At 28.0% G+C, this 24,732-nt stretch overlaps 3 protein-coding genes across 3 annotated transcripts; 1 reads left to right on the top strand and 2 right to left on the bottom strand.

The window, feature by feature from the left end:
* Positions 1-7,628: 7,628 nt before the first annotated feature.
* Positions 7,629-16,918, top strand: LOC126844225 (endoplasmic reticulum-Golgi intermediate compartment protein 3). The gene is made up of 11 exons (XM_050582243.1): positions 7,629-7,925; positions 11,032-11,190; positions 11,271-11,390; positions 11,517-11,542; positions 11,620-11,711; positions 11,780-11,942; positions 12,048-12,105; positions 12,643-12,783; positions 16,386-16,492; positions 16,554-16,648; positions 16,722-16,918. The coding sequence occupies exons 1-11, from the start codon at positions 7,820-7,822 to the stop codon at positions 16,861-16,863; spliced, it is 1,209 nt and encodes a 402-aa protein (XP_050438200.1). The 5' UTR covers positions 7,629-7,819; the 3' UTR covers positions 16,864-16,918.
* Positions 14,051-15,156, bottom strand: LOC126844226 (reactive oxygen species modulator 1). The gene is made up of 2 exons (XM_050582244.1): positions 14,858-15,156; positions 14,051-14,276 (listed from the first exon to the last, which is right to left on the bottom strand). The coding sequence occupies exons 1-2, from the start codon at positions 14,989-14,991 to the stop codon at positions 14,168-14,170; spliced, it is 243 nt and encodes an 80-aa protein (XP_050438201.1). The 5' UTR covers positions 14,992-15,156; the 3' UTR covers positions 14,051-14,167.
* On the bottom strand, positions 16,855-24,604 carry LOC126844224 (nucleolar protein 10). The gene is made up of 14 exons (XM_050582241.1): positions 24,434-24,604; positions 23,535-23,580; positions 22,861-23,075; positions 22,666-22,802; positions 20,598-20,819; positions 20,311-20,533; positions 20,116-20,241; positions 19,903-20,047; positions 19,672-19,832; positions 19,450-19,610; positions 18,780-18,867; positions 18,382-18,707; positions 18,202-18,295; positions 16,855-17,118 (listed from the first exon to the last, which is right to left on the bottom strand). The coding sequence occupies exons 1-14, from the start codon at positions 24,482-24,484 to the stop codon at positions 16,975-16,977; spliced, it is 2,139 nt and encodes a 712-aa protein (XP_050438198.1). The 5' UTR covers positions 24,485-24,604; the 3' UTR covers positions 16,855-16,974.
* Between the last annotated feature and the right edge of the window lie 128 nt (positions 24,605-24,732).

The following is a 24,732-nucleotide window of genomic DNA, read 5'->3' on the forward strand; positions in this document are numbered from 1 at the left end:
ACCAGTTATACGAGTACAAGACTATACTTTTCTTTTATAAAGCATGTTTTTTTTATTGTTACGACCATACACAGTTTTTTTGGTTGCTTAGTTGCACTATTATATTTTTATCCTATGGCTAATTTTGGCTGGGAATAAGCTTAAGCCCCTAGGTATTATGATATCAATCTAAATTTCTAAATTGACTCGAAAGTTGTTACTTAAAAAACAAAAAACCGAAATTTCTAAATTTATTTTGTCTTTTAAAAAACTATTTTGCTTTCTCAAAATTTGAAAATAAGGAATAATTCTTATTCCATTTTTTTTTTAAGTTTACTCTATTTGAAATACATTTTAGCAAATTATTCATACTAAACACTTAAAAAAACCCTAACATGAGTTTTCACAACTTTAGAGGTGATTTAGAAAATAGGCAACAAGAAGTGCTAGAAGAAATTTAAGGCTAGATTTAAATTCAACGAGAAAAATGAATGTTTTTTTTGTTTTTATCTATAAAAATATCAAATTTTGCTGAAAATAGAAATGTACTCTCAAAAATTTTCCAAGGGGCTCAGATACTTTTTTTTCGGAAGGGCAGGGTTGCTAAACTTCTCAAGCCCCAATAGTTGTGCCCCTACAATAAGATATGATACTCGGTGTCGCCTTTAGGAAGTGTCTTGCCGGAGGTAAGGCTTTGCCATGACTAATCTTATGATCATATTAATAGTAATAACTAATAAGCATATGAGTGTGTCGTGCAATACCTGCAGCCTACAGAGGGCTGAATTTTAAAAGTTTCATTTGACTCACAAACGAGGGTTTCAAGTCATCAGGTGTAATCATTTTGTGTTTACGTTAAAATTTTGTAAGTATAACAATTTTGAACTACAGTACTATATACCTTATTTGGGCTAACTAAACATTACCCGACAAAACATCCCGTCGTAAAAAATATGCTGAGGTTAATGTAGGGTGGATTTAGCGTAGCGAGCATCGGCCTTTATCATAGGCGCAATTTCAATTTTTAATTTGGGGGGGGCTGGAAATTTTTTTAAAATATATATATAAGTAAATATATTTTTGTAGTTCAAAATTGTATGCATAACCTAATTTTTTTGGCGGGGCTAAGCTCACCCTAGCCCCCCCCCCCATATTTGCGCCTATGGCTTTTATTGGTCTATGGCATAGGCTATATAATAAGAGAGTCTCTTATTACTACCACACAGTGGCGTATTTAGGAATTTGTTTAGGGGGGGATGAAATAAATAATATTCCACAGACTTGTGGGGGGCTTCACCTCCCACAGTCCCCAAGCGACTAAACAACATAACATCAATATTTTATTTTTTTAATTCACCACATGACTTAATTATAACACAAAATTATTAATTATTAAATCCAATTTTATATTTTTTTGGAGACTCAGTTCATCGATAACCTCATCTGGCAAAATTTGTATTGACCGGTGATACGCCAATAAAGTCAACCTATTCAGTCTGTTTTAATAATAATAGAATAAACTATTAACTAATTTATAATTATATTCCAATAATAAATTTAAAAAATTGCTTTACTTCTGTCATACTGTTCCTAAGATAGGACTTATTCCTCTTTAAACTATAAAAGCATCGTTCTGGTGTGGCAGTAAACACAGGCAAAGTACAAAACATTTTTAAGAGGTTATGGATATTGGGATAAAATACTTCGTCACAAAAATCTGATGCATGTATGATGTAACCCAGAGTTGAGAAAAATGAAGGGCTGTGGGTAGAAAAGATCAATGTCAATTTTTTTTCATTCTGAGAAAATCATGTTTTTAATTTCAAAACATAATACATTTTGCCTGTATGCCTAAACTTCCGGCGGTCATTACTCTCGACTTATCTGTTTTCCCTGGTTCGAGCACATAAAAAATGCAATACGGCAATACAAATAATTTGATACCAAAATCTCATTTTCAAAAAAAATTGACATTGATCTTTTTTCCCCGAAGCCCTTCAAATGTTTTCAGTAATTAACTTTGCTCTCCACATCTTCAACTCTGCGGTGCTAGAATGTTGGTCAATTGTTGAGGAATAAAACTCTACAAGCTTTTGAAAAGCAATCATATCTTTTTTTCTATCATTATACAAGTGGATATACATGGTATGATATTAATATCTACAAGGTATTACGGCAAAAAAAAAAAAAGACCAGGACGGGCGAGAGCAGGTAGTCGACCCCGCTGTAACCGTGTTATTGTATAGTGCGCGCCCGGCCGTAATCGCGAACTTAAAACGTCTGTTACTCCGAAACTAAGTTCGTTCGGCAAAAAATTCATTAGCAAAATGTCATCAGCATTAAAAGTAATATCGATTAAAAAAAAAAATCGAAAAAAGGGTGCCCGGTAAAGTACACTTATACCCAATTGCTTTCCATTCTAAATTCATTTATTCTGTGTTAAATCGCCATTTTTTGCCTATTCCCATTTGGCCTAATGTATGTAAATAAATCTTGGCCAAAAATGGCGATTCGGATTTCCGTTTCATATTACCACAGATTTTATGAACATATAAATATTTATATGGGGTAACACAGTTACCACGAATGTTGCGTGCTACGATGTTATGTTACTCCGACATTTTTGTTACGAATGACAATTGCTTCGACGACAATTGACACGAATACATTTACAACGAAAATATGTTTCGTTAATTTTTTTTATGCCACGATTTACAGTTACATCGAAGTTCCATTTGTAATTATTGCTTCGAATTACATTTACTTCGAATTCCAGTTACATCGACATGACTTATCAAAAAATCTTAATGTTATGATTTCGCTATTTTAAAGGACATTTACATTGATAAACATTATATGGACCTTAAATTCCATTTACACTGACATGACCCAACAACTAATTTATATAAAACTATAAATAATAAATTGATAAACTGTAAAATTGTAATACTTATTCACTCTGTTACTTTATCGATACAAATATAGTATACTTAAGGTCATTTTATCAACTGCTTGTTAAAATAATTTACACTTTATTTAATGTCAATCTTTGTTAAACTAAAAAATTGACTTTATCTATTTGACTCTTTCGGTTAAATTTTAGCTGAATATTAATCACAGTTAGTTAGCATATTATAGTTAGTTAAAAACTTTAAACTGAGAATTGAGATTAGTATCAATATTATCAAGTAATATTTAATTTTACTGAAATATCTACTACCTATTATTTTATAATACAATATTCCTATATTATTATTAGTTATTTGCTTGTTTTTACACACTTAAAACTTTTTATCGAATTATAGTGATGAGGTATACTTTATGATTGCATGTAACAAAACATAGAATTAACAGTTACATTGTAGGTAGTTATTTCAATGTAACTACCAATTCAATTCAAAACGGGTGCTTAAATTATGAATATTGTATTACCTACACGTTTGATATAAATTGTATGCATATTTAATTCTAGATGACTGAAATAATTAGATTAGTAGCGACCATAATAGTGACGCAGAAGTTTATTTTTTAGGTTATATTATAAACCAATATTTCAACGAAATTCGAAGACCTTGTTTATTGTCGACAAAAATTGACCACATAACCATATGGGATGACCAAGATTTTTTCGCATGTATTCATCTGAGTAAAAACAAGTTTAAAATTGTTCAGCAAGAAGTAACTCAAAGTTAAAATAACATTAAGGGGACCGCAGCGTGTTTTTTTATAAAAAAATATTAAGTATAAATATCAAAGAAATAAAAACGCCACCCCATTGATAAAGTGTTTCCCTATACATTGTGAGAGTTTAGTAAATCTACCCCTTAAAGGGGTCGGAGCATAACTAGTTTTCATGCGTTTTAGCGGTGCTTAATTAGACATAATTCTCGATGTTGGATTTTAATTTTTAAAGTATGTGTGGATTTGTTGTCAAATTGTCTGGGTTTCTTAGGAAGCCCATTTTTTATTTAAAATGTTATGCCTAAAATAAATTCAAATGTAATTCGGGAATAAATTATCATTGAATTTTCAAAAAAATAATTTTGGAGATCTTCAAAAGAGAAAATTGCAAATTGCCTTCCTAAAAAACCTAGAAAATTTGTCGAAAAATGCATACATATATTAAAAATTAAAATCCAACATTGGGAAGTATGTCTAATTAAGCACCGCTAGCAGATGATATTTACCAATATAAAGTTAACAACATTTTTATTTTAACGTTGTAACTTACTTTAATTAATAATTATTAATAAATAAACCTTCTGTTTGTAAAACCCACTTTACTTAAGCTAGGATTAAATTTGATTGATAAATTCAGAATTTTTTTAATCTCCGATTAATCTTAAACCGAGATTAGATAAACGACATTTTAACCGCCGAATGATAAAATTGTCCTCAACACTATATTGAAAATTTATGTTTTTTAATAATAATAACAATAATGTATTTATAATAGTATTACATTTACGCTAATAAGGCAATTTACAATTTGTTTACAACAAGTTTTACAATAATTTATTAAAATATGTACAACAATATGCAATAAACTTGACAAATTATTTACCAATTGCAACTAAAATTGTAGAGAAAAATAAAATAAGTATAAAAAACTTGTAGAGTTAATAGAAGACTATAAATAAAAAATGTAAATAATAAATAAGCTAAGTTAAAAGTGCTTATTGAGAGCACTCAAAAAGCCAACATTTTGAATTGAACTACACGAGTTATAATTCGGTTTACTGGACCGAGATAAATTTGTCGTTGTGTAGAAACGTAAAATTGCGTATAAAATCGTAAACTAATATTTAGTACAATAAATGAATCCAATCATCATTTTTCAGAACAGTCTTATATTTATATAATTTATGATATAGTTATTTATTTATATGATATATTTAAAAATATATCATTTAAATTCTGTCAACATAGTATTTTACAGACGATTCAACAATTGGCTTTATTTTCTTAAAACTTTAAAAAGTAAAAAATATAGGAATCATTTCTGGATCAATTTTACAAAATTGATAAGTAGACTATGTTATAATTCAAAATAAAAGCATATTCAAGGACTGACCTAACCAAATTTTAGTAGGTCTAATGTGATTTATGCATTTTGTATTGTTAACATTTTAACACAAGGCCGGATTTATGGAGGAGTGAGGCTCACGTTAAGTTGTTAGGGGAGGACTCACCATTAAAATTGGTATGAGCGTTAAAAAAACAATACCAAGTAACATTTTGTAAGTTTTACAAAAGACAACATAATATAAAATTAAAATGCATCTCCATAGACACGCATATTCTTTATAATAATTTGTTATTTACAAAATAAATGATTGTAGAAATGATAACATTTTACTGATACTTATTATTTTCAATAATGAATATTATAATAATAAATTTAAAAATATTAACAATTTAATAATATTTTAATTGTACGTCCGTGATTCAGTTTTGTTTATAACACTTTTTGTTTTAGAAATTAGATTATACGTAGATATAATAACCTATAAAAATTCTCTATAATCTATATATTTTAGATTCTGTAAGATTTCTCATTTTAATTTTGATAGAATTATTATTATAAATAGTAAATACATAATCATATACAACATGATTGCCACCGCCCCGTACATTGTAACACGCAAACGACTAATAAAATCATTTTATTTTCAGAAATTAATAATATTATTAAAATTATCTGTTTTGACAAAAAAAAAAAAAAACAAATATTTATATTCCTAACTAGTATTAAAATTATAGGCTAAACTATACTTAAATTTTACCCAAACTACTATAAACGGCCGTTAATGATATTTCCTAAGTACTAAAAATGTAATAATTATTTATGAATGATTTTAAAAATCTCAAATATATATATTATGCTTAAAATTTGTTTGCTCTAACCTCGACAGAATATTTAAAAAATAATTCCACTATCTAATCACTAAATGGGATAAAGATACATTTTAATGTTGTTAATTATGTTAATTGTCTTTTATCGATCTTGAAAGATCCCATGATGTTGTGAGCCCTGAGTGAGCGGGCCATGGTCCTTTCTGGTATCCCTTAATCCATTATGTTGCGATATAGTGCCTAGTTAATATTTACTTATTTGTACAAATACTGAAGCCAAAAGTCAATACAAATACAAATTGAATTATATCAGAGACGATTCTACAAAAAATGTTTAGAGGGGTGTTGAACAAATGTTTGATACACAACATTGATGTAGAAGATGAAAAGTAACAAGAAATAATTTCATGGTTTGTATCACTTTTGATAAACAAAAGCAGATATCCAAAAGTCAAGAAATTTAACAGCATAATATAAATGTTTTTAATTTACCACTTAATAATGTCATTAAAAAAAGGTATAATCTATACTCTATACCGTTGATTTAAAATTTAAACACTGGTTTAGGAACCAAACTATTCAATATTATTACTTTTTTATAATACCAAATTTGAGTGTTTTCACATATTAGTCGTAATTAAAAACCAAATTTTATATTGTAAGTTATTGTCCATTTAAGTGACTCTCGTCTCTCAGTGTCATACAAAACCTCAAAATTGTTTATAATACCAGTCACAACGGATTAACAACAATATATATTTAAAAATCTATCTGAAACCTTTGGGACTTAATTTGAATCAATCACCTACATTCTAAATTATATATTACAATCAGATTTATATTTATTATTCATAAAAAAAATTGTTTATAAAATTCTTCTATCTTTTTTGTATAACTTTTCTATTTCAAATGTATAGCCTACTGTATTCAATTATGTATGTCAACTAATTAAATATAACCCTTACAATGCCCTTTGTTGCCCTTGCCAAAGGTTTTTAACCAATAATTAAAAGAAAGATATACTGTAAATTAAAATGTGCAATTTAAATAAAGAATACACTATAAAACGTAATTAATGAATTTAATATATTAAATTCATTATGTACAATAACCCGATTCTGTCTTTAAATGTATCAGTAGTTAGTCAAAAACTTTTGTGTAGAGTTGGATTTAGTTGCGGAATGGACAGTGTTCGGCCCATTATAGAAATTAAATCATTCGGCCCACAATACAGTACTAGCGACAACTATATTTAAATAGTAATTTGTAATTTCCCTGTTTGTACACCAAACGAGTTCCAAATCTAAGACATACAAATACTGACAATAATATATAATATATTTTCATTATACAATCATAGAATTCACGGAATAGTCGGTGCCCGGTGGTCAAGTATTCTTACCATGTATAGTCGAAGTAAAATACTTTCGTGGTATCACAATATCGAGTAAACTGTTGTATGATTCATTTAATTACTTTACGATGTCGGAGTATGTTAAATTCGGACTAACCGTCTAATCGTAGCAATTGTATATTCGAAGTAGATTATATTCGTGGCAAATGACTGATAAAGCAATGTCGGAGTAACTACAAGTCGTGGCATGCAACATTCGTGGTAACTGTAACAACCCATATTATATACTTCATATATAATCTGGGTCCTGTGATAATATAAGGTCTATGAGTTTTATCAATAAACCTAAGTAGATAACAGCAAAGCCGACAACAATATCATTATCACTGATAAATAATTACAAGTTTCTATACGTGTATAATATTCCATTTTTCATAGCGGTAATAGTATAATAGTATCCGTTACAGTTGTTATTGTTACTATTAGTAGTAGTATTTTATACTTAGTTGACGTGTATATTTATTGTAATTTTTATTTCATTACTCAGTAGTTAATATCTTATATCCAGTGTAAATTTCAATTTCAAATCATATAGTGAACTATAAATTAAATAATATAACAATAGGTATTATGTCTTCTAAAAAAACTTTTTTCAGTTTAAACACACTAAAACAGTTTGATGCTTTTGCCAAGCCACTCGAAGAAGTACAAATTAAAACAGTTTGGGGAGGAGTTGGTAATATATTAATGTATTTTTATTGTACTATTAGTAATATTATTATTATGCTACTCTTATTGTAATATTATTTGGTAAACTATTATGTAGAAGACCTCTCATAATTGAGCATTGTGTATTTGCATTAAAAAAGGAAGACGAAAAGATGGGAACTAATTTAATAGTTTGGTCACGCTCCTCACCCCTAAATTCAAAATTGAAAGTTGTAATTTTTAAATTTTATAAATGATTTTTTTTTTTGGTTACAAATCGTATAATTATATAATATGTGTGTATATGAATGTTCCAATATCACAGGAGAACGGTTGCAACGTTTTTAGTATATACAATTTTGTTAATTTGCCTCTGTAAACTATTTTGACTTATGTGGTAATAACATGTTACAGTGCCAATTCTCAACTTTTTAAAATCAAATGTATACAGACTTATAAAACGTTCAATCAGTTGAGCTCAATTTTATATCTATAATACTATTCTTATTCCTTTGTTTGTGGAGGTTAAACAATTATTAGACCATTGGGCAAAGAATTAGAACAACCCTAAGTTAAACATTTTGTATTATTTGACTTTGTATAATGCACAGTAGCCCAATCCAGTCTGCAAATAATCGATCCTTTATTTGTTAAAGTTTATTTTTTAGCAAAGATACTAGTTATAAAATATATTAAATGCCTAACTGGGTGAAGCCAGGTGAAATAACTGGTGATAAAAAATACACTTGATAGTTTTTTTCTATAATAAAATGTCGTAATCTGTAATCACATTATCAAAAAAAGCTAATATAGTGGGGTTGGGGCAAAGTGGAAACGGGGAAGTCACAAGTCTACAGGAATTATTATAACTGAAAGTGATAAAATCACTATTAAATAAACGCTTTGATGCAAATTTGTGGATAGTAATTGAATGAGTTGTGATAAATTACGATCAGTGTAATTTCCCCCTATTTTTGGGTTTTTGTTAATAAAAAAAAAAGTTTGACAATATTTACTTACTCACACATAGTAACCTAGAAATTGACTACGGTCAAAATGTATTTTTCTTTTAGTTTGACATCTTTTTGAAATTACTGTTTATGTTATAGGTCCATTCTAGATCTACTTTTGGGTCAAATTTTCAGACATAATCCCTAAAACTTTGCTTGAAAAAGTGAAATAAATAAAAAAAGGGTTTACAATATTTTTTTGGTTTGTCAATGCTTATTGGTAGTGCTATGTTTAAAGAATATTCTCTACAAATTTGAAACTAATTAGACTATTTAAAAAAAAGATAATGAGCATTGTAATTTTATGTTGAAAAATATTTATATTTTTTGGGAGTTTTTCTCGATTTTGAAGGGAAAGGGGTGATTTTTTGCTCAATAAAGTACCTTTCAGGTACAATTTCTCATCTATAGAGTTGCTACACAAAGAAATCAGTTCAACGGCTTAGAAGATATCGTGGGTACATACAAAAAAAATTTAAAAATTTTTCCGAAAAATTCTATTGTATGTGCCAAAGATTTGTTGAGTACAATTTGTTTTTGGATTTAAGGACTGGAAATATACTGGAGGCAGACATTATTAAGGTCTATTCCCACTAGCCCGGGACGTGTCAGGGCCGGGTCCGTGTCGGAATCTGTCCGGGTGCAAAAAAACAATTATCTATGGAGTTTTAAATATGACCGTTCTCACTTATCCGGGACGGGTCCGGGCCGGGCATCCGTGCCAGATCCGGGTCAAAAAAATATCGTTGGCGACGATTCTCTTTCCGGGTTCCCGGACGTGTTCGGCCTGGAACGGACATTTCAATAAGCAAAACATATCCATATAAAAAATTTCCTTCGGTCTACATATAATTTAGGAGCTAAAAACATGTTTCCATTTGGAAAAACGAAGTCCGTGTTTATTTTACGTATGAAGATACAAATTGTCAGTATTAAGTTTTAAAGGTATTGAAAAATATATACAAATATACAAAAAAATTAATTTTTAAAATACCCATATTTTCTGAGTTAATGATTGTCTTATACCATATGGATCACTTTGTATATAAATTACAAATATATAGGTAAAAATTTCGGGCTATCGGTAGTATTTACAGTAAGTATGCGGTATGTGCTTTATGTGTTTTAAAATGTATTATTTAAAATATATTTTTATTGTTCGAAATAGCCTATTATTTTAAATAATTTTATAAAAAATAATGTATTTAAAATTATTATTCAAATCTTTTATTTAAAATTCGAGTTTAATACGTTTTCGTTTTATATCACTCATTATTGTTATTTATTAAAATATTTATTATTTTACACGCGCACACGGCATATGCAATACTAAATAAACCCGCTGACTCTTTGCGTGCAGACTTATGGGTTATGTCTAAAACATAAGAGTAGGTAGTAGGGAATCTTTTAGAATTTTAAAACTAAAATAAAATTATATACTTATAGAGGTATAGAATGTTTGTTTAAATTAGACCAACAGGTCCCATAGCCGCAGGGCCGAACATCGTTCGATATATACACCACAGTTATTATAAACAAATAATAATACTTCCGCTAAAATCATAGGTTAATTTCACTCGACAATACGTAGGCAACTAGCACGTGATTACTAATTTCGATGTCCGACTTCAACTGATGATAAAATATTTTATTTACACGGACGGGGCACTGAATAGTGTGAATACCTGACCGGGCCGACCCGGACGAGCCAAAAACTGACACGGACCCGGCCCTGACACGTCCCGTGCTAGTGGGAATAGACCTTAAGTCTGTACTTATAAAATATTAATTTTATATTAATGATATAATTATACATTAATAATTTTTTTTTAAAACAGTCAAGATTTTTTTTTTTTTTAAATTTGATATATTTATTAAAGCAATATAACCTAATTGTGTTTATTTTTAATATTATAGATTTTTATAACGATATTAAATGTTTTAGTATAGAGATCCATATGCTTTAAGGCTGTTAATAAATAATCAATTGTTTAGAAAATTGTGTAAATTGAGGCTACCCAATGAATACTGATTTTTTGCTTAGCATTGCTTTAAAGTATACATTAAAATTAATGATTTAACAAATTTTAAATAATTTTGTATTGTTGTTTAATTAATTTACAGTTTCCCTAGTGTGCTTCCTTACTATTGGATTTTTGATGATGTCTAATTTATTTGAATACCTTGATACTACACCTACTGAAGAACTTTTTGTTGATACATCTCGTAATAAAAAATTGCAAATAAATTTGGATATTATCGTTCCTAGAATATCTTGTGATTGTATGTAAATGTATATTGAAATAATAAATTAAGTTAAAATAATAGTAACACCTGTTATTTTTTTGTACTCTTAATTGTAGATTTATCCTTGGATGCAGTTGATAGTTCAGGTGAACAGCATTTACATATTGACCATAATATTTATAAAAGACGGCTTGATTTGAATGGAAAACCAATTAGCGATCCCAAGAAAGCAGATGGTAAAGTTAATGTTTGAAAGTTTATTTAGCTAAATAATTAAATATTTATAAAATTTATTTTTACTTAGTATTATGTCTTATGTAATAATTAACATATTCAATTTTGACTAATATTTTACATTTTAGGTGTAGGCAGTAAAGAAGTCAATAAGGTAAATTAAAAAAAAATACTATTTTGTAAGTTATTACTTAACTTAAACTTTATTTATTATTATTATTATTATTATAGGCTTTGAGTAACAAACATTCTCAAACTAATGTCTCTGATGTAGTTGCACCTAGTTGTGGCAGTTGCTATGGAGCCGAATCCTCTAGTATCTTGTATGCTCCACCAAACCAATTAAATTGCAGTGTATAATGTTGATTAAAAATATTTAAACTTTGTTTAGATGCTGTAACACTTGTGATGATGTAAGAAGAGCTTATAAATTAAAAAGCTGGGACTTTAACCCTTCTGTAATTGAACAATGTAAAAATCAGAATTCAAATTCAAGTTCTGAAAATGCATTTAAAGAAGGTTGTCAAATATTTGGTACACTTCAAGTGAATAGAGTAAGTTTGATTTAAAAAATAATTTTTTGTAAATATTTTTTAATAGTCTTTCATACATTTGGTAGCATCTATATTAATTTAGAAATGGTTTATTTTGATTAATAGGTTGGAGGAAGTTTTCATATAGCTCCAGGAACGAGTTTTTCCATCAATAATATGCACGGTAAGCAATTATTACATGTCTCGTGAGGGAAATAATTAAAAATGTTTTACAAAAGTCTAGGTATTTTAAAATAAGTTAAATTTGTGGTATTCGAATATATGTTGTATATGATCAAACTAATCAATTAGTAATTAATTGTTGTATGTTACAATTTTAATCCAATATTGTAGAATATATTTAATTACTAAAAATTAAAGAAAACATTTAATAAAATACCTAGAGATTGTTCGACAGTGTCATACATAAGAAAGAGGTATATAGGATAACTTTTCATCAGTGATATTCAATAAAGGTATTAAAACCTTTTATATTTTGTATCATAGATTCTACTATAATACATTGGACATAGACAAGTCAATATGTATGAATGAGAGTCTATCTCGAAAATTGTTAATTATTTTATTTATTTATTACTAAATATATGCCGCAAGGGCAAAGTACAATAAAACATAAAAAAAAATTTTAAAACTAAGAATTTTTAAAAATAAAACAAACTTAATATTTTGATTAAGCCACTACAATTGTTTTTTATTTCAGTACACGATGTACATCCCTATTCATCATCGTCTTTCAATACAACTCATATAATTAGACATTTGTCATTTGGTCAAAAAGTAGAATCAATTCCAGGCCATGGTGGAAATCCATTAGATTCTTCTGAAACTATGGCTTTTGAAGGTGAGTATAAGGTTTTTGTAATTTTATTTTATACGTGTTCCTTTTTGAACAATTTTTGCAAAGTAAGCATTTTGTACATATTATTAAGACAGTGGGCGCAGTGGACACCTCAGCTGCCGCATGGCACTTGAGGTTAAGCTGTGGCCGTTGCTGCTTGAACCCGGATGGATGACCACCTGGATTTTTAGCAGTGACCCACACCATCAACCCTCAGGTGACCGAACTGGCATAAAGTTAGCTATAGCCCTCCCGGTCAAATACACTATTCGAATATTTTTATTAAGACAGTAATAATTTAATTATTCAAAACATAATTTATATAAGGCTATATTGTAGGAATAAGATCTAGCATGTAATTAATTAATATTTATAATGATCATATCTAGGGGGTAAGTAGTATTTGAAATACGCTATTATAGTGTATTTTGAGTGAGTTTTTTAAATACTAAAAAAAAAAATTGTAGTTTTAATGTGGAGTTTTAGGATTATTTTTAAATAATATTTGTAAAAAAAATGATTTATTTATTATTTTCAATAAAAACAATACTATTAGGGCCCGTCCCGTGTCGTCGTCCAGAACTGAAAATTGTCTCGGCGGGCAATCTATAATATTTATAATCAATGATTGTATGTTTCTTACTTGCATCAACAAAATCACCTAATTAACACCAAACCCTGTCAATCTTGACACCTAGACTTTCTAAAATAATCGATTTTTGAAGTGAAATTTCTTTACAGAGGGTACGAAAAAAAAAGATTATCGGCATCACGGTATTCAGATCGGTTGAATGACTCTGAAAAAAGTTTCACTTTATCCACTCGTACACGTAACATGCACTTAATTTAAAACTATTTTTAAGAATGACTTTTCCTATAACCTATGTTATATTATTACTATTGTTGTATAATATTTACCTCACTATGCAATCATATTATCACAATTTAAAAAAACGTTATAAAAAAAATAGGCGCTTTTTTTTATTTGTTGAACTACCTTAATATGTCCTGAGTCATAAAAAAAAAAAAACTTTATTATAATTTCTCTTCAATAATTAATTAATCAATGCCAATTGATGAAGCTATAATCTTCACAATAGTATAAGAAAAGCTATAAATACGTTTTAACAGTTAAGTACCCAAGTGTTGAATGACAATAATATTGAATTTCCTTATATGTGTATAATTTTATAAAACACCAGTATAATACAAGTAATGAGACGTTTAAAATATAATATTACCATACTACGAAACAAATTAAGAATAGAAATATAAAAAGATTTAAGAAGTATTTATTTTATTATAATTATTTAAGACTAAATAATATTTTACATTCTTGAAGTATTTCGGGGAGAATTTTTAATTCTTCAGTCATATTTAACTTTGATTAGCATCTAAGTGCGGCTCCAACACTCATAAAAGTGCCAAATGTTCCACCACTTTGCAACATGGTTATAGCCGTTTTTCCAATTAATTCTCTTCCTCTAAGTCCATACCTAGAAGATAAAAATTGTGATCAACAAACAATTGTTTATTAGTAATTTGACAAATAAAGGTGATGCCATAATCATGTAGGTTAATTTTCTTATTTAGGTATATGATTTATTAATATTGGACTTGAAGCAGCTATATGACTATAATCTATGTAAATATAAATAGTAACATCAATATGTTGAATACATTTTGTATAATTTTTAACTTGAAATCAATTTCTATTTAGTGTTTAATCTATACTGCGTTCCAAAAGAGAACAAACCAGGCAGCAACCAGTTAATGTTTGGTGGCACGCATCTTCTGCTACGTGCTTTGGTTAGGTATGTGGCTCGGACGCAGACCGTTGGGTACTATCGGCACCACATTTCGCCACGAGTGGGAGAAATTTGCCTCTCAACGAAAAATTGGTATGTTCTTTTTTGGAACGCAGTATATGTTGGTTAGATGTACTATTTATTTATGTAAAAGAAATTAACTACACTAAGTTGTATATAAAAACAAAATTATTAATTTTTGAAAGCAACATTGAAAAACTATTGACAGTTATAATTTTATAGCAGCTTTAATCTATAAAAACACATACCTTAAGCCGCTAACACCACCAAACACTATGCCCATAGTGATTCCGATGGTTGCTCCCATCATGAATGCATTTGATATCTTGTCGAAACACGATATATTTTGTCTCTGTCCATAACCTCCGCCGACTACCACCATTTTGATGTTTTTCTATAGGTTTCTAAATAAATACACAATATAATCTTTAGTTAAGATCGTTTTTCGAATACGAAGTGAGGTTTCTATATGTACACTTAAAACAATACTATCATCATAGTAACTGAAAAACAAGTAAAATTATATTCGTGTTTGGTAATTTGACTGATTATCGATAGACTTCATGTTATCTATATTTTTATCAGCTGATACCGGGTTATATGGAGGTCACCATAAACATATATACTGGTTATTGGAGGTTACCAAACCGCCGCAAATTGCCGTGTCCGACTATGGTTGTTTTATTTCTTTTCTATGAACTTTTACCTCTTTTTTTTTTGTGTTTTTGAGCATTTTTATGGAGAACTCAATTTGAAATTTCCGCATCTTTTATAAAATTTTCACAGATTTCTAAAAAAAATATGTGAACATTCTTTTCATCGTAATATATGTGCAGTGTAATTTTTAAAACAAATTCGAGGGGGGTCGCACCAAACGTTCGTTCGTATTTGGCGTTTTAACCCATAATGTGGCTGGGGCTGGTTGACATAGGTAAAAATCGGGGGAGGGGAATATAACCCACCGATTCCGAAAATATGATTAGCCCACCAAAACATCTTTGTGTTATAGTTACCTATTTATATATTGATATATTTAAAAAATGTTATATGGTGACAATTTCACTATCAATGTTTTACATACATAATATAACCTTATTTATATAAATTTGAGAAATAAAATTTAAATCGGTAATCATATTATAATATTGTGTTTATGCATTATTAAATAATGTAGTAAATTATATTTTGTACACAAAAAAGTATTTTATTTTAATTATAACATTTAGACTTTAATTAAATTTAATTAACAATAAGATAAAAAAAAGGAATAAGTTAAAAATAAAATACATTGACCGCGCCCAAGATTGAGCCGGAATGTCGTGTGTCAGAGCGACCTTTTCGATCGAATGAACTACAGCTCTCTATGGTTCTTTTTTTTTTAATTCGTTTACACTTTTTATTAGTTTTGTTCGTTTTCAAAAAAAGTGTACAAATTGAAAAATTCGATTATATTTTTAGAAATTATGTATAAGTAACATAAAAATAAATAAAATGAGGTCAAAGTCGTTTTATAGCGCCGTGTACTTTTGCCCAAATGTTTAATTTAATTTTTAAAATAATATATTAATTATTTTTTTTTGCATTTTGATACGGTATTAGTACATAATTGCATGTACCTGTATTTATTATTTAATTATTTTTCAGCGCATTAAATTCACAGCTTTGGTAATGGCAGATTGCATGTTACTAAAATGATCATAATTTATTACTTAAAATAACAAAAAACATTAAGGAAATTTATAGTATTATTAACTATATGACATAATATGTTTACAGGTGGGACTATGTTTCAATATTACCTAAAAATAGTTCCTACACTTTACCAAAGAAAGGATAAGACTGTATTTTCTACAAATCAGTTTTCTGTGACCAAACACAATAAAGTGGGTAGCAACAGCTGGATATAAAAATATGATTAAAATAATATACATTTATGAATTACAGATAATATCATTGGAAAGAGGTACATCTGGTATGCCTGGTGTATTCTTTAGTTATGAGTTATCACCTATTATGGTCAAATTTACTGAAAGGCAAAGGTTTGTATTAATGCTTTAAAATAAGTATTTATGTTGGATCTATTTAACCTAATCAAAATATATTTGATTTTAGATTGTTGGGACATTTAATAACTCAATTTTTATGCAACATCAGTGGAGTATTTATTTGTTTTTGGATGATTGATATATTGATGTATAAACTATCGAAAATGTATAACTTAAGCACGAATAATTTACCAAAAACATCAAAATAAAACATCACAGCTTTATATATAAGAAATTTCCATTACTTTTAATTGTCAGAAATTAAATAAATAATTGATATCATTTATATTACAATATAATTATTATATTATTAAAATGTGTTATCTTTTTTTATGAAACGTTTTGTTTTTTGGTCCAGCATAGAACTTTGGTTTTCTAAGGTTTTTAGGGCCTTTCCTAATTACACTTAATCTGTCTTGTTTGTGCTTTTCCGCTTCCAAATCTGCTTTTTTGTACTTCTTTTCCTGTTATAATAAGTTTTGATTAATATTATTGATTCAAAATACATAAAATGTCTTATCTAAACTTATCAAATTATAAATATCCTTTTATACTACAAAAGCAAAAATAAAAACCAAGTTTTTTATAAAAATATATTACATACATGGGTAATTCTCTGAAAAGAATTTTGACATTCATTGTTCCACTTGAAGAAAAGCCAATTTTTTTTTTTTGTTTCTGAATAAGCATAGGGTTTACATAAAAGACCCTTAATAGAAAGTCTTAGTTAAGCAAAACATTTTAATTAAAAAAATTACCATTATGATGAAGGACTGTGTTAGTGACTGAAGAAAATAGTCAGACAAACGAACGAATTTGTTTAAATAATAACATAATACTATTATTGACAAATGGTATGTTATCACATTGAAAGCTACAACGGCATTGCACTTAAGACATTAAAAAGTAGTATTAGTCTTTTGGTTTCTTAAATATATATTTATAATATTCTGGACCTCTTTTTCACTTTTTTTAAAAAACTATGGGACACATAGTTTATAGGGTAAACATACCCTAGGGGGGAAATATTTAAGTATTCGAAAAAACATAATACACTCTGAAAACTAGAGTACATACTTAACTGAATAATTTTAGGTTTTGTGTTTTCGAGAATTAAGCACAAACATCTACGACATATTAAAAACGCGAAATAGAGGTGTGGGACACGGTGAGGGACTAAATATTTGACCAATTTTAATTTTTTTTTATTGGAAGGGGATATCTTAATTTTGTTAAAAAAAACGTTGATCAGGAACTATTTTACATAGAGTGTAAACAAGTTTCCTAAAAATCATAACATAAGTCTAGTAAAAGTTAGGGGACTGAAAACTCCTTGGTTTCAGAGAATCACCCACATATATTTTTTATTAGGATGTTTGTTAAGTTACCCAAACTGGACCACAGATACTTTTAAAAACCACAAAAAAAAAATCTGTTCTATAAATAAAACAAACAGCTCTTTTCCAAATTGGTTAAAAAAAATAATGAATTTAAATAAATATAATGCTAAACAGTATAAATCTCAGGTTTTTAAAAAAATGTCAAACCTTTTGAGTTGAAAATGTCAGTTGCCGATTTCCACTGGACAATACTTTTACAGAATTAAAATTTTCTAAATGGATTCTTTCACCGAGTGTTGCACTAAACATATACAATAATAAAGTTTTAAACGTAATCATTTTAAGTAAATACATTCACTGTTTAAATAGGTTATTTTGATTACACACCTTGTATTTTGACAAAAATCTAATTTATTAACATTGGGTCCATTGAACTCTTCACCTTCTTTAATTTCATAGAATTTAGGGGCCTTAGAAAATGGTTCACTTGATGTAGTAATATTATTATCATCACTTTCATCATCATTATCATTATTATCACTGCTGCTATTTTTTTCATTTAAAGATTTTTTACGGTCTGCTTTTTCAGCTGCAATTCTTCTTCTTTTAGCAGATCTGTACTCGGCTTTCAATTCTTTTGTCCACTTTTGGTCATCATCTGAACTGTATTCATCACTACTCTCCTCTGAACTAGGTTTTCCTTCAATTTCATCCTATGGACAGTATTTGATTAATTAATTTTATTACAATAAATGTTTAAACATGATTATTAAAATGATTCTCACATCTACAGGATCAAATTGTTTCTGGATTTGTTCTTCTAATTCTTTTTGTTTAGACTTATCTAATCGTTTCAAAACAGGATTTAATAACCTGTAATATCATTCAATTTGTTATGTTACATATAAATAAATTATAGATAACTGATGAGTAACAATAATAAACTGAGTTAAGTATAATGAAAAATATACACTTCAATATTCACTTTTTTGACATTTTTAAACTTTTATAACATTAAAACGCAAGTATGCCAAGTTTTAACTGAAAAAAACAATAAGAAGAACTGATAAGAACACATATTGCAAAGCTTTCAACATACCAATCATAATACCAAATGGCCAAGTAATAAAATTGTTAAAATCAACGATTAAAATTAACATTTTTATGGAACAATTATTTTGTAAATATAATAATTAAAGCATTAAATAAAAATTTATTCAATTTATTCATTGATGTATAAAATCACATTGACTGGTATTTCAAAGGTTTTGCATCACGTGTTCTTACCATTCAATTTTTTTTTTTTAATTGAGGTGAAATTTGGAATTTTTGAATTATTAAAGATAATAAAAAAAAAGAGAGGATGCCCGTTTCAAAATATCAAAAAAGTGAAAATTTTAACCACCCCAGTATGTATTTAACAAAACTATATGTTGACAATTATTAAAATCTTACTTGTATTCTTCAGCATTTGTGTCAACTTGGAATGCTGGATTTTCGAACAAAGCCTTAAATCTATCATCTTTCAATAAACTTGAAGTATTTTTATTTTTCTTTCCTTCTTTTTCATCATGTATTAGCTTAAGAGCGAGGTCTTTGTTTACAGCAGGTAATTTCTAATGTGATATATACATTGTTCATTTAACTGAAATTTTTTTGTAAGTTAAATGATTTTACCTGAACTTGTACTCGATTAGTTCTCTCGGACTCAATTTTCTCTCGTATCTTCTTTCTACGATATTCTTCAAAAGCGAAAGGTTCAGCAACAGACTTAGCTTTTCTATATAATCTAATATCCACAAAATATCCATGCATGTAAGCTTTCAATAAATTTGTTCCTGAACACACGAGATAATATATATTAGTTTATTGAAAAATATTTAGTAGAAATCAGAAAATCAATTTTACCTATTAAATGTGCTAAGCCAAGTTCTTCAAGTTCATTTCGTGTGATAAATTTATAATCATCATATACAGTTTCTTTTTTAGTTTCCTCTAACTCTTCAACTAATGCGTCTAAGAATCCACACCATTTTGGAGCTGGCCCTAAACTCTATTCAAGAACAGAATTTTCAATTTAACAGAAGCTTTTTTTTTTTAGAGCAATAAATTATTACTTACAGGTACATAATGAGTTTGAATTTTTGCATTTTCATTAGCTATAAATAACATTCCCGTGTTAGGGACTACACAAAGATTGTTGAATTGAGTATCATTTCCAGATTCAATAGCAGTAAATAATTTACCCTATTTATTTATAAATTTTAGTTTAGTTAACTAAAAATATACAATAATTTAATTGCATTATATACTCACAGTATTTTTATTCCATATTTTTACCGAAGATGAATCCATAGACAATATATTATCTTCTTGGAATGCAATATCTCTTATGGGTAATCCAAATAAGTGATCTTTGACCATATATGGCTTATTAGAACGAATGTCATATAAAAGAATTTGTCCTGTAGCTGTTCCTACTGCTAATGTCAGAGCATTTTCAAATTCTAGAGCAGTTACTGATGGAAATCCATCTGAACTAATCACAATAAAAACAATAATAAAATATTATTATGAAAACTAACTAAAAGTTATAAACTAACACAAAATTTGTATCATTTGTAACAGAGTTCAGTGCACAATCCAAAACGCCAACGCTAATATGGGATCTAGGATCCCAAGCCTCAATTTTCCCTTCCTTAGTACCACTCATAAGCATATTGTGAACAGGATTTATTGCTAATTTATTGATTTCATCACCAGCATTTGATATAAACGGGTTTAAAAATTGTCCTCGATCCAAATTCAATCTATAAATTTCAGAACTGAAACATAAAACATATTTAAAAAATAAATACAGCCATCATTTGACATTTTAAAATTATTGTATAACAAAGCTCTAAATAACCCAAGTTTATAAAAATTAATATTTTTATTTTTGGTTTCATTGTTAATTCAATTATTTAATTGAAATAATACAGCTGTATAAAGCAGAATCTAACAACCAAATAATTTCTGTTCACATTTACCTAATTTAAAAACATTATTCAATTTACCCTAAACACACCTTGTCATTATAACATCTACCAACTTTTTCTTTGGTCTACCTCTAAGCAGTGTTGAGGAAATAATTACTTTTCTTTTGGTAATTTAATTACACTAATAATTACATTACAAAATTGTAATTACTCTCAAGTTGATTTTTTTTCCCCAAAAACATCTTTTACAGTTTAAAGTATTTAATATGACATTACCTAAGTGATACTAAAAAAGAGCACGATTTTGTTAAAAGCTCCTGTAAATGTCTCGGTCAGTGTGACGGTGTGTTAGCGCTTACCATCACCACTTTGACATTTGGTCAGGGAATTTTGTTTGTCTGGCGGCAAACTGTATAGAGAAAAAGAACTGCTATACTCTCTCTCCAATGACAACCTATCCAGGAGAATGAATGCAACAGGAAACCTCCTCCTTAGGAGGTAACACTGGCCCCATATGCCAAACTAATTGTTTTCAATTATAAGCAATTCAAAATAAACAATGCATTAAAAATTAAAACGACATGTTTTTATATATTCCTGATTTGTTGTGTACTCGTAAAACACAGGCTTTTTTAAATAACCCAACCCACTCGGGTATTTAGAGAATTTTATATTTTATAAAACCACAAAGACCAGTAAACCAGATTATATGAAATACTACCTGGGGGGTTGAATAGGGTTTTACCATTCAAAAACTTTTTGGGCTGGGCTTTAATATGCCAGCCATGATTTGTACGTGAAAACCTAATAACATAAAAGTTTTATAAACGGTATAATTACTATCAGACGTTAATTGTTTCGTAGGAGTTAATTTAATATTTTTAAATCATTTATTTGATAATGTATTTTGTAAAAGTTAAGAATTACTCAACTATTCAACTACTCCTTATTGTTATCACCATAATTGCTTTTTTGAGGGGACAACACTTACTTATTTTACTTTACGGTAGTTTACTAAATATTTATTTTACCTAAACAAGTTTGAAATGAAAAACATTATTATGTTAAATGATCAAAAATTTTGTTTAAAAAAATAATTTAAAGGGAATTTGTAGTGTAATTAACAGTCAAATAGTACTGAATATTTTGCATTTAAAGTTTAAATTGAAGAGGAAAATGTGGAAGATTGCGAGCACGGATAAAAAGAACATTAATGTCTCGTCTTTAAAGTCTAATACATCAAATTTATAAATTAATTTTTGGAACTGAAGCAGTAAAAAACATGTATAAAATAAAATAATTACTAAAAATTGATTGTTTTTAAATTAGATTTGACGACCTCTTAAATCAATATAAAAAAAAAAGTAATTCAAATTTATATGGGAGCTGTGTAATGCAGTGGTCATACAGTTGATCATCTGCTTGTCCACTGGCACAGTTCTACATTTTTTAGTGATGCAAAATTCCAAGACTACAAGTGTTTGTCGTCTGATATTGCACTACATATACCCTCTCCTAACCTAACAAATAGTTCCCCTCCCCGGTCATTTAATGATGCACATGCACGAAAAAAAAAACCTAACAAATAGTAGTAGTAGTACACTACTCTAAACACAAAGTCTAAAGTTTTGTGGTGGTCCCATTAAACGAGACTGACTTCTGAATCATAGTGCTAAAAAAAAAGTTAAATTACCTGCTTCCACCAATATATAAATCACATGTAGGGTAATGATACTTCATATCACGTCCAAACTTTGGTATGCGTAACCTATAATAACGCCCTTCTTGAGAATGAAATTCCACATAACGATCACATTGTAAAATAACAAACTAAAAACCATAACACTTGTAAATATAAAACAAATTAAATAAATTTGATCAATATTACCTTACTATAATCATTAGATAATATCTCAAAAGTTACAGCTTCAGAATCAAAACATCTTTCAAATTTCATTGCTAAATTGTTGACATCAAAACATTTTATTCTGGGCTTATAAATACCAGTTGCCAAGATATATTGGCCATCTTGAGTCACTCTTATAGTGTTGCTTAGGCCTGGCATATCGAAGTCCTGAATAAGAGCAATGTGTCTCTTCATTTCTAAAATGTTTAATTATGCACAATGTAAAAAAATAATGTAAATTTTGGGCTTAAAAAATACCTCTTTAACCTGTTTGCAAATATAAAAATATTACTTTCATTAAATCACTTTAAATTAAATTTGCTTTAAACCAAAATATCTAATTAAAAAAAGTATTTGATGTTTAAATGACTAATTATAAAAACAAGTTTTTAATAAAATTAAAAAAAGGGGCTGTAATGTAAGAATGGTTATTACTTAAAAAGTGATAAAAACACTTGAAAAAGCACTTGGATACAAATTTGTTAGTGAAGAAATAACTTTGAAATTGTTAAACAATCTTTTACCCTTATATTATATTTTAAAGTTATATGCAATGTTCTTTATAGTCGTTTTTATACATGCACATATTTTGAGCAACTACTGCACTTCGTTTTAAGTAAATTGTGTAATTACAAAAAAATATAAGTGTTATTTACCTGGGTTTTTTTTTAACAGTGTTCTTCTTTTTCTTTCTGTAAGCCACTATAACAAAAAAATTTATAATATAAATTATGAAAAATAAAACTGGATAGACATACAAGTTAGTATTTAGTAAGTTGGTACACACGGAATAGGATTATAGGCATAGGATAAAGAAGGACTAGTGGACTACAACCTATCTACAGAATTCACAATATGTACACGAATAAGAGAGAAGATTATATGTATCATTTTAATAAATTTAAAAAAGATAATAAAAAATTAGTTATAATTCTTCTCTATGGTTTAGTCTTTAAAACTAGATTTTTTTTTGAAGAAGCCTCAATCATTTGTCTTTCAGTGAAGATTTATGAATATAACATCAACATTATTTATTCAAAAAAATGGTTAACACCCTGTTTTAATATAAAATAATTTTTTCATTCATAGCTTCTTTTTGTCTCCATTGCATTTTGAACCTTATTAATGTATAGAATATTGTGCGGTGAAAGAATACATCTCATTTTATTTAGTGCAAATCTATACATTAAAATGCAAATTGCGTATTTAGTAATTATTGTCAAATAAACTGATCTTTATTTTCTAAATGAATACATGTAATTACATTTTGATAAATAAAAAGTTTTAACATTTTAGATTTTTAAATTGGCATAAGACATAATCATTTAGGAACTACCAAGACATAGAGTAATCAATAATGTATACAAGTGGTCTTAACTCATTTTATGCAATTGAGATTAGCCTCTTTACATTAACAGTACAGAAATATTTAAACGCATCAACATAGTAATGAATTGAAGAATAAAAACACATTTTGCTTACTATTTTTATTAACACTAGTTGGTATTAATTTCCTAATTAAGTGTTAGTATTTTATTAAAACGAGTAAACTTACTTCTGGTAATGCTTTTCCACTACTTAAATTATAAATAAGCGGACTGTCCATTATTTTATTTGTATAATAATTAGTGGTTTTTGCTTATAATAATATTTTATTGATTATTGTACGAAATATCATAGCAGATTCAACATGACTTATGCCATTTGTTGACACTTGTCCATGCGGAGCACATGTCTTTGATTGTGTAATCACCAATCATTCTATCCTTGATTTTGATTGGCTGCCCGTTTATATTTGTTTTTATCATCGAATATTTGATGGAGAAGGCGTAGGTATATATGTGCAATAAACTT

This window comes from Adelges cooleyi, unplaced genomic scaffold, assembly GCF_023614345.1.
Source record: "Adelges cooleyi isolate 19-005CV unplaced genomic scaffold, UGA_ACOO_1.1 ACOO_flye_CR_arks_rails_tigmint_CR_PRNA_651, whole genome shotgun sequence".
Taxonomy (NCBI): domain Eukaryota; kingdom Metazoa; phylum Arthropoda; class Insecta; order Hemiptera; family Adelgidae; genus Adelges; species Adelges cooleyi.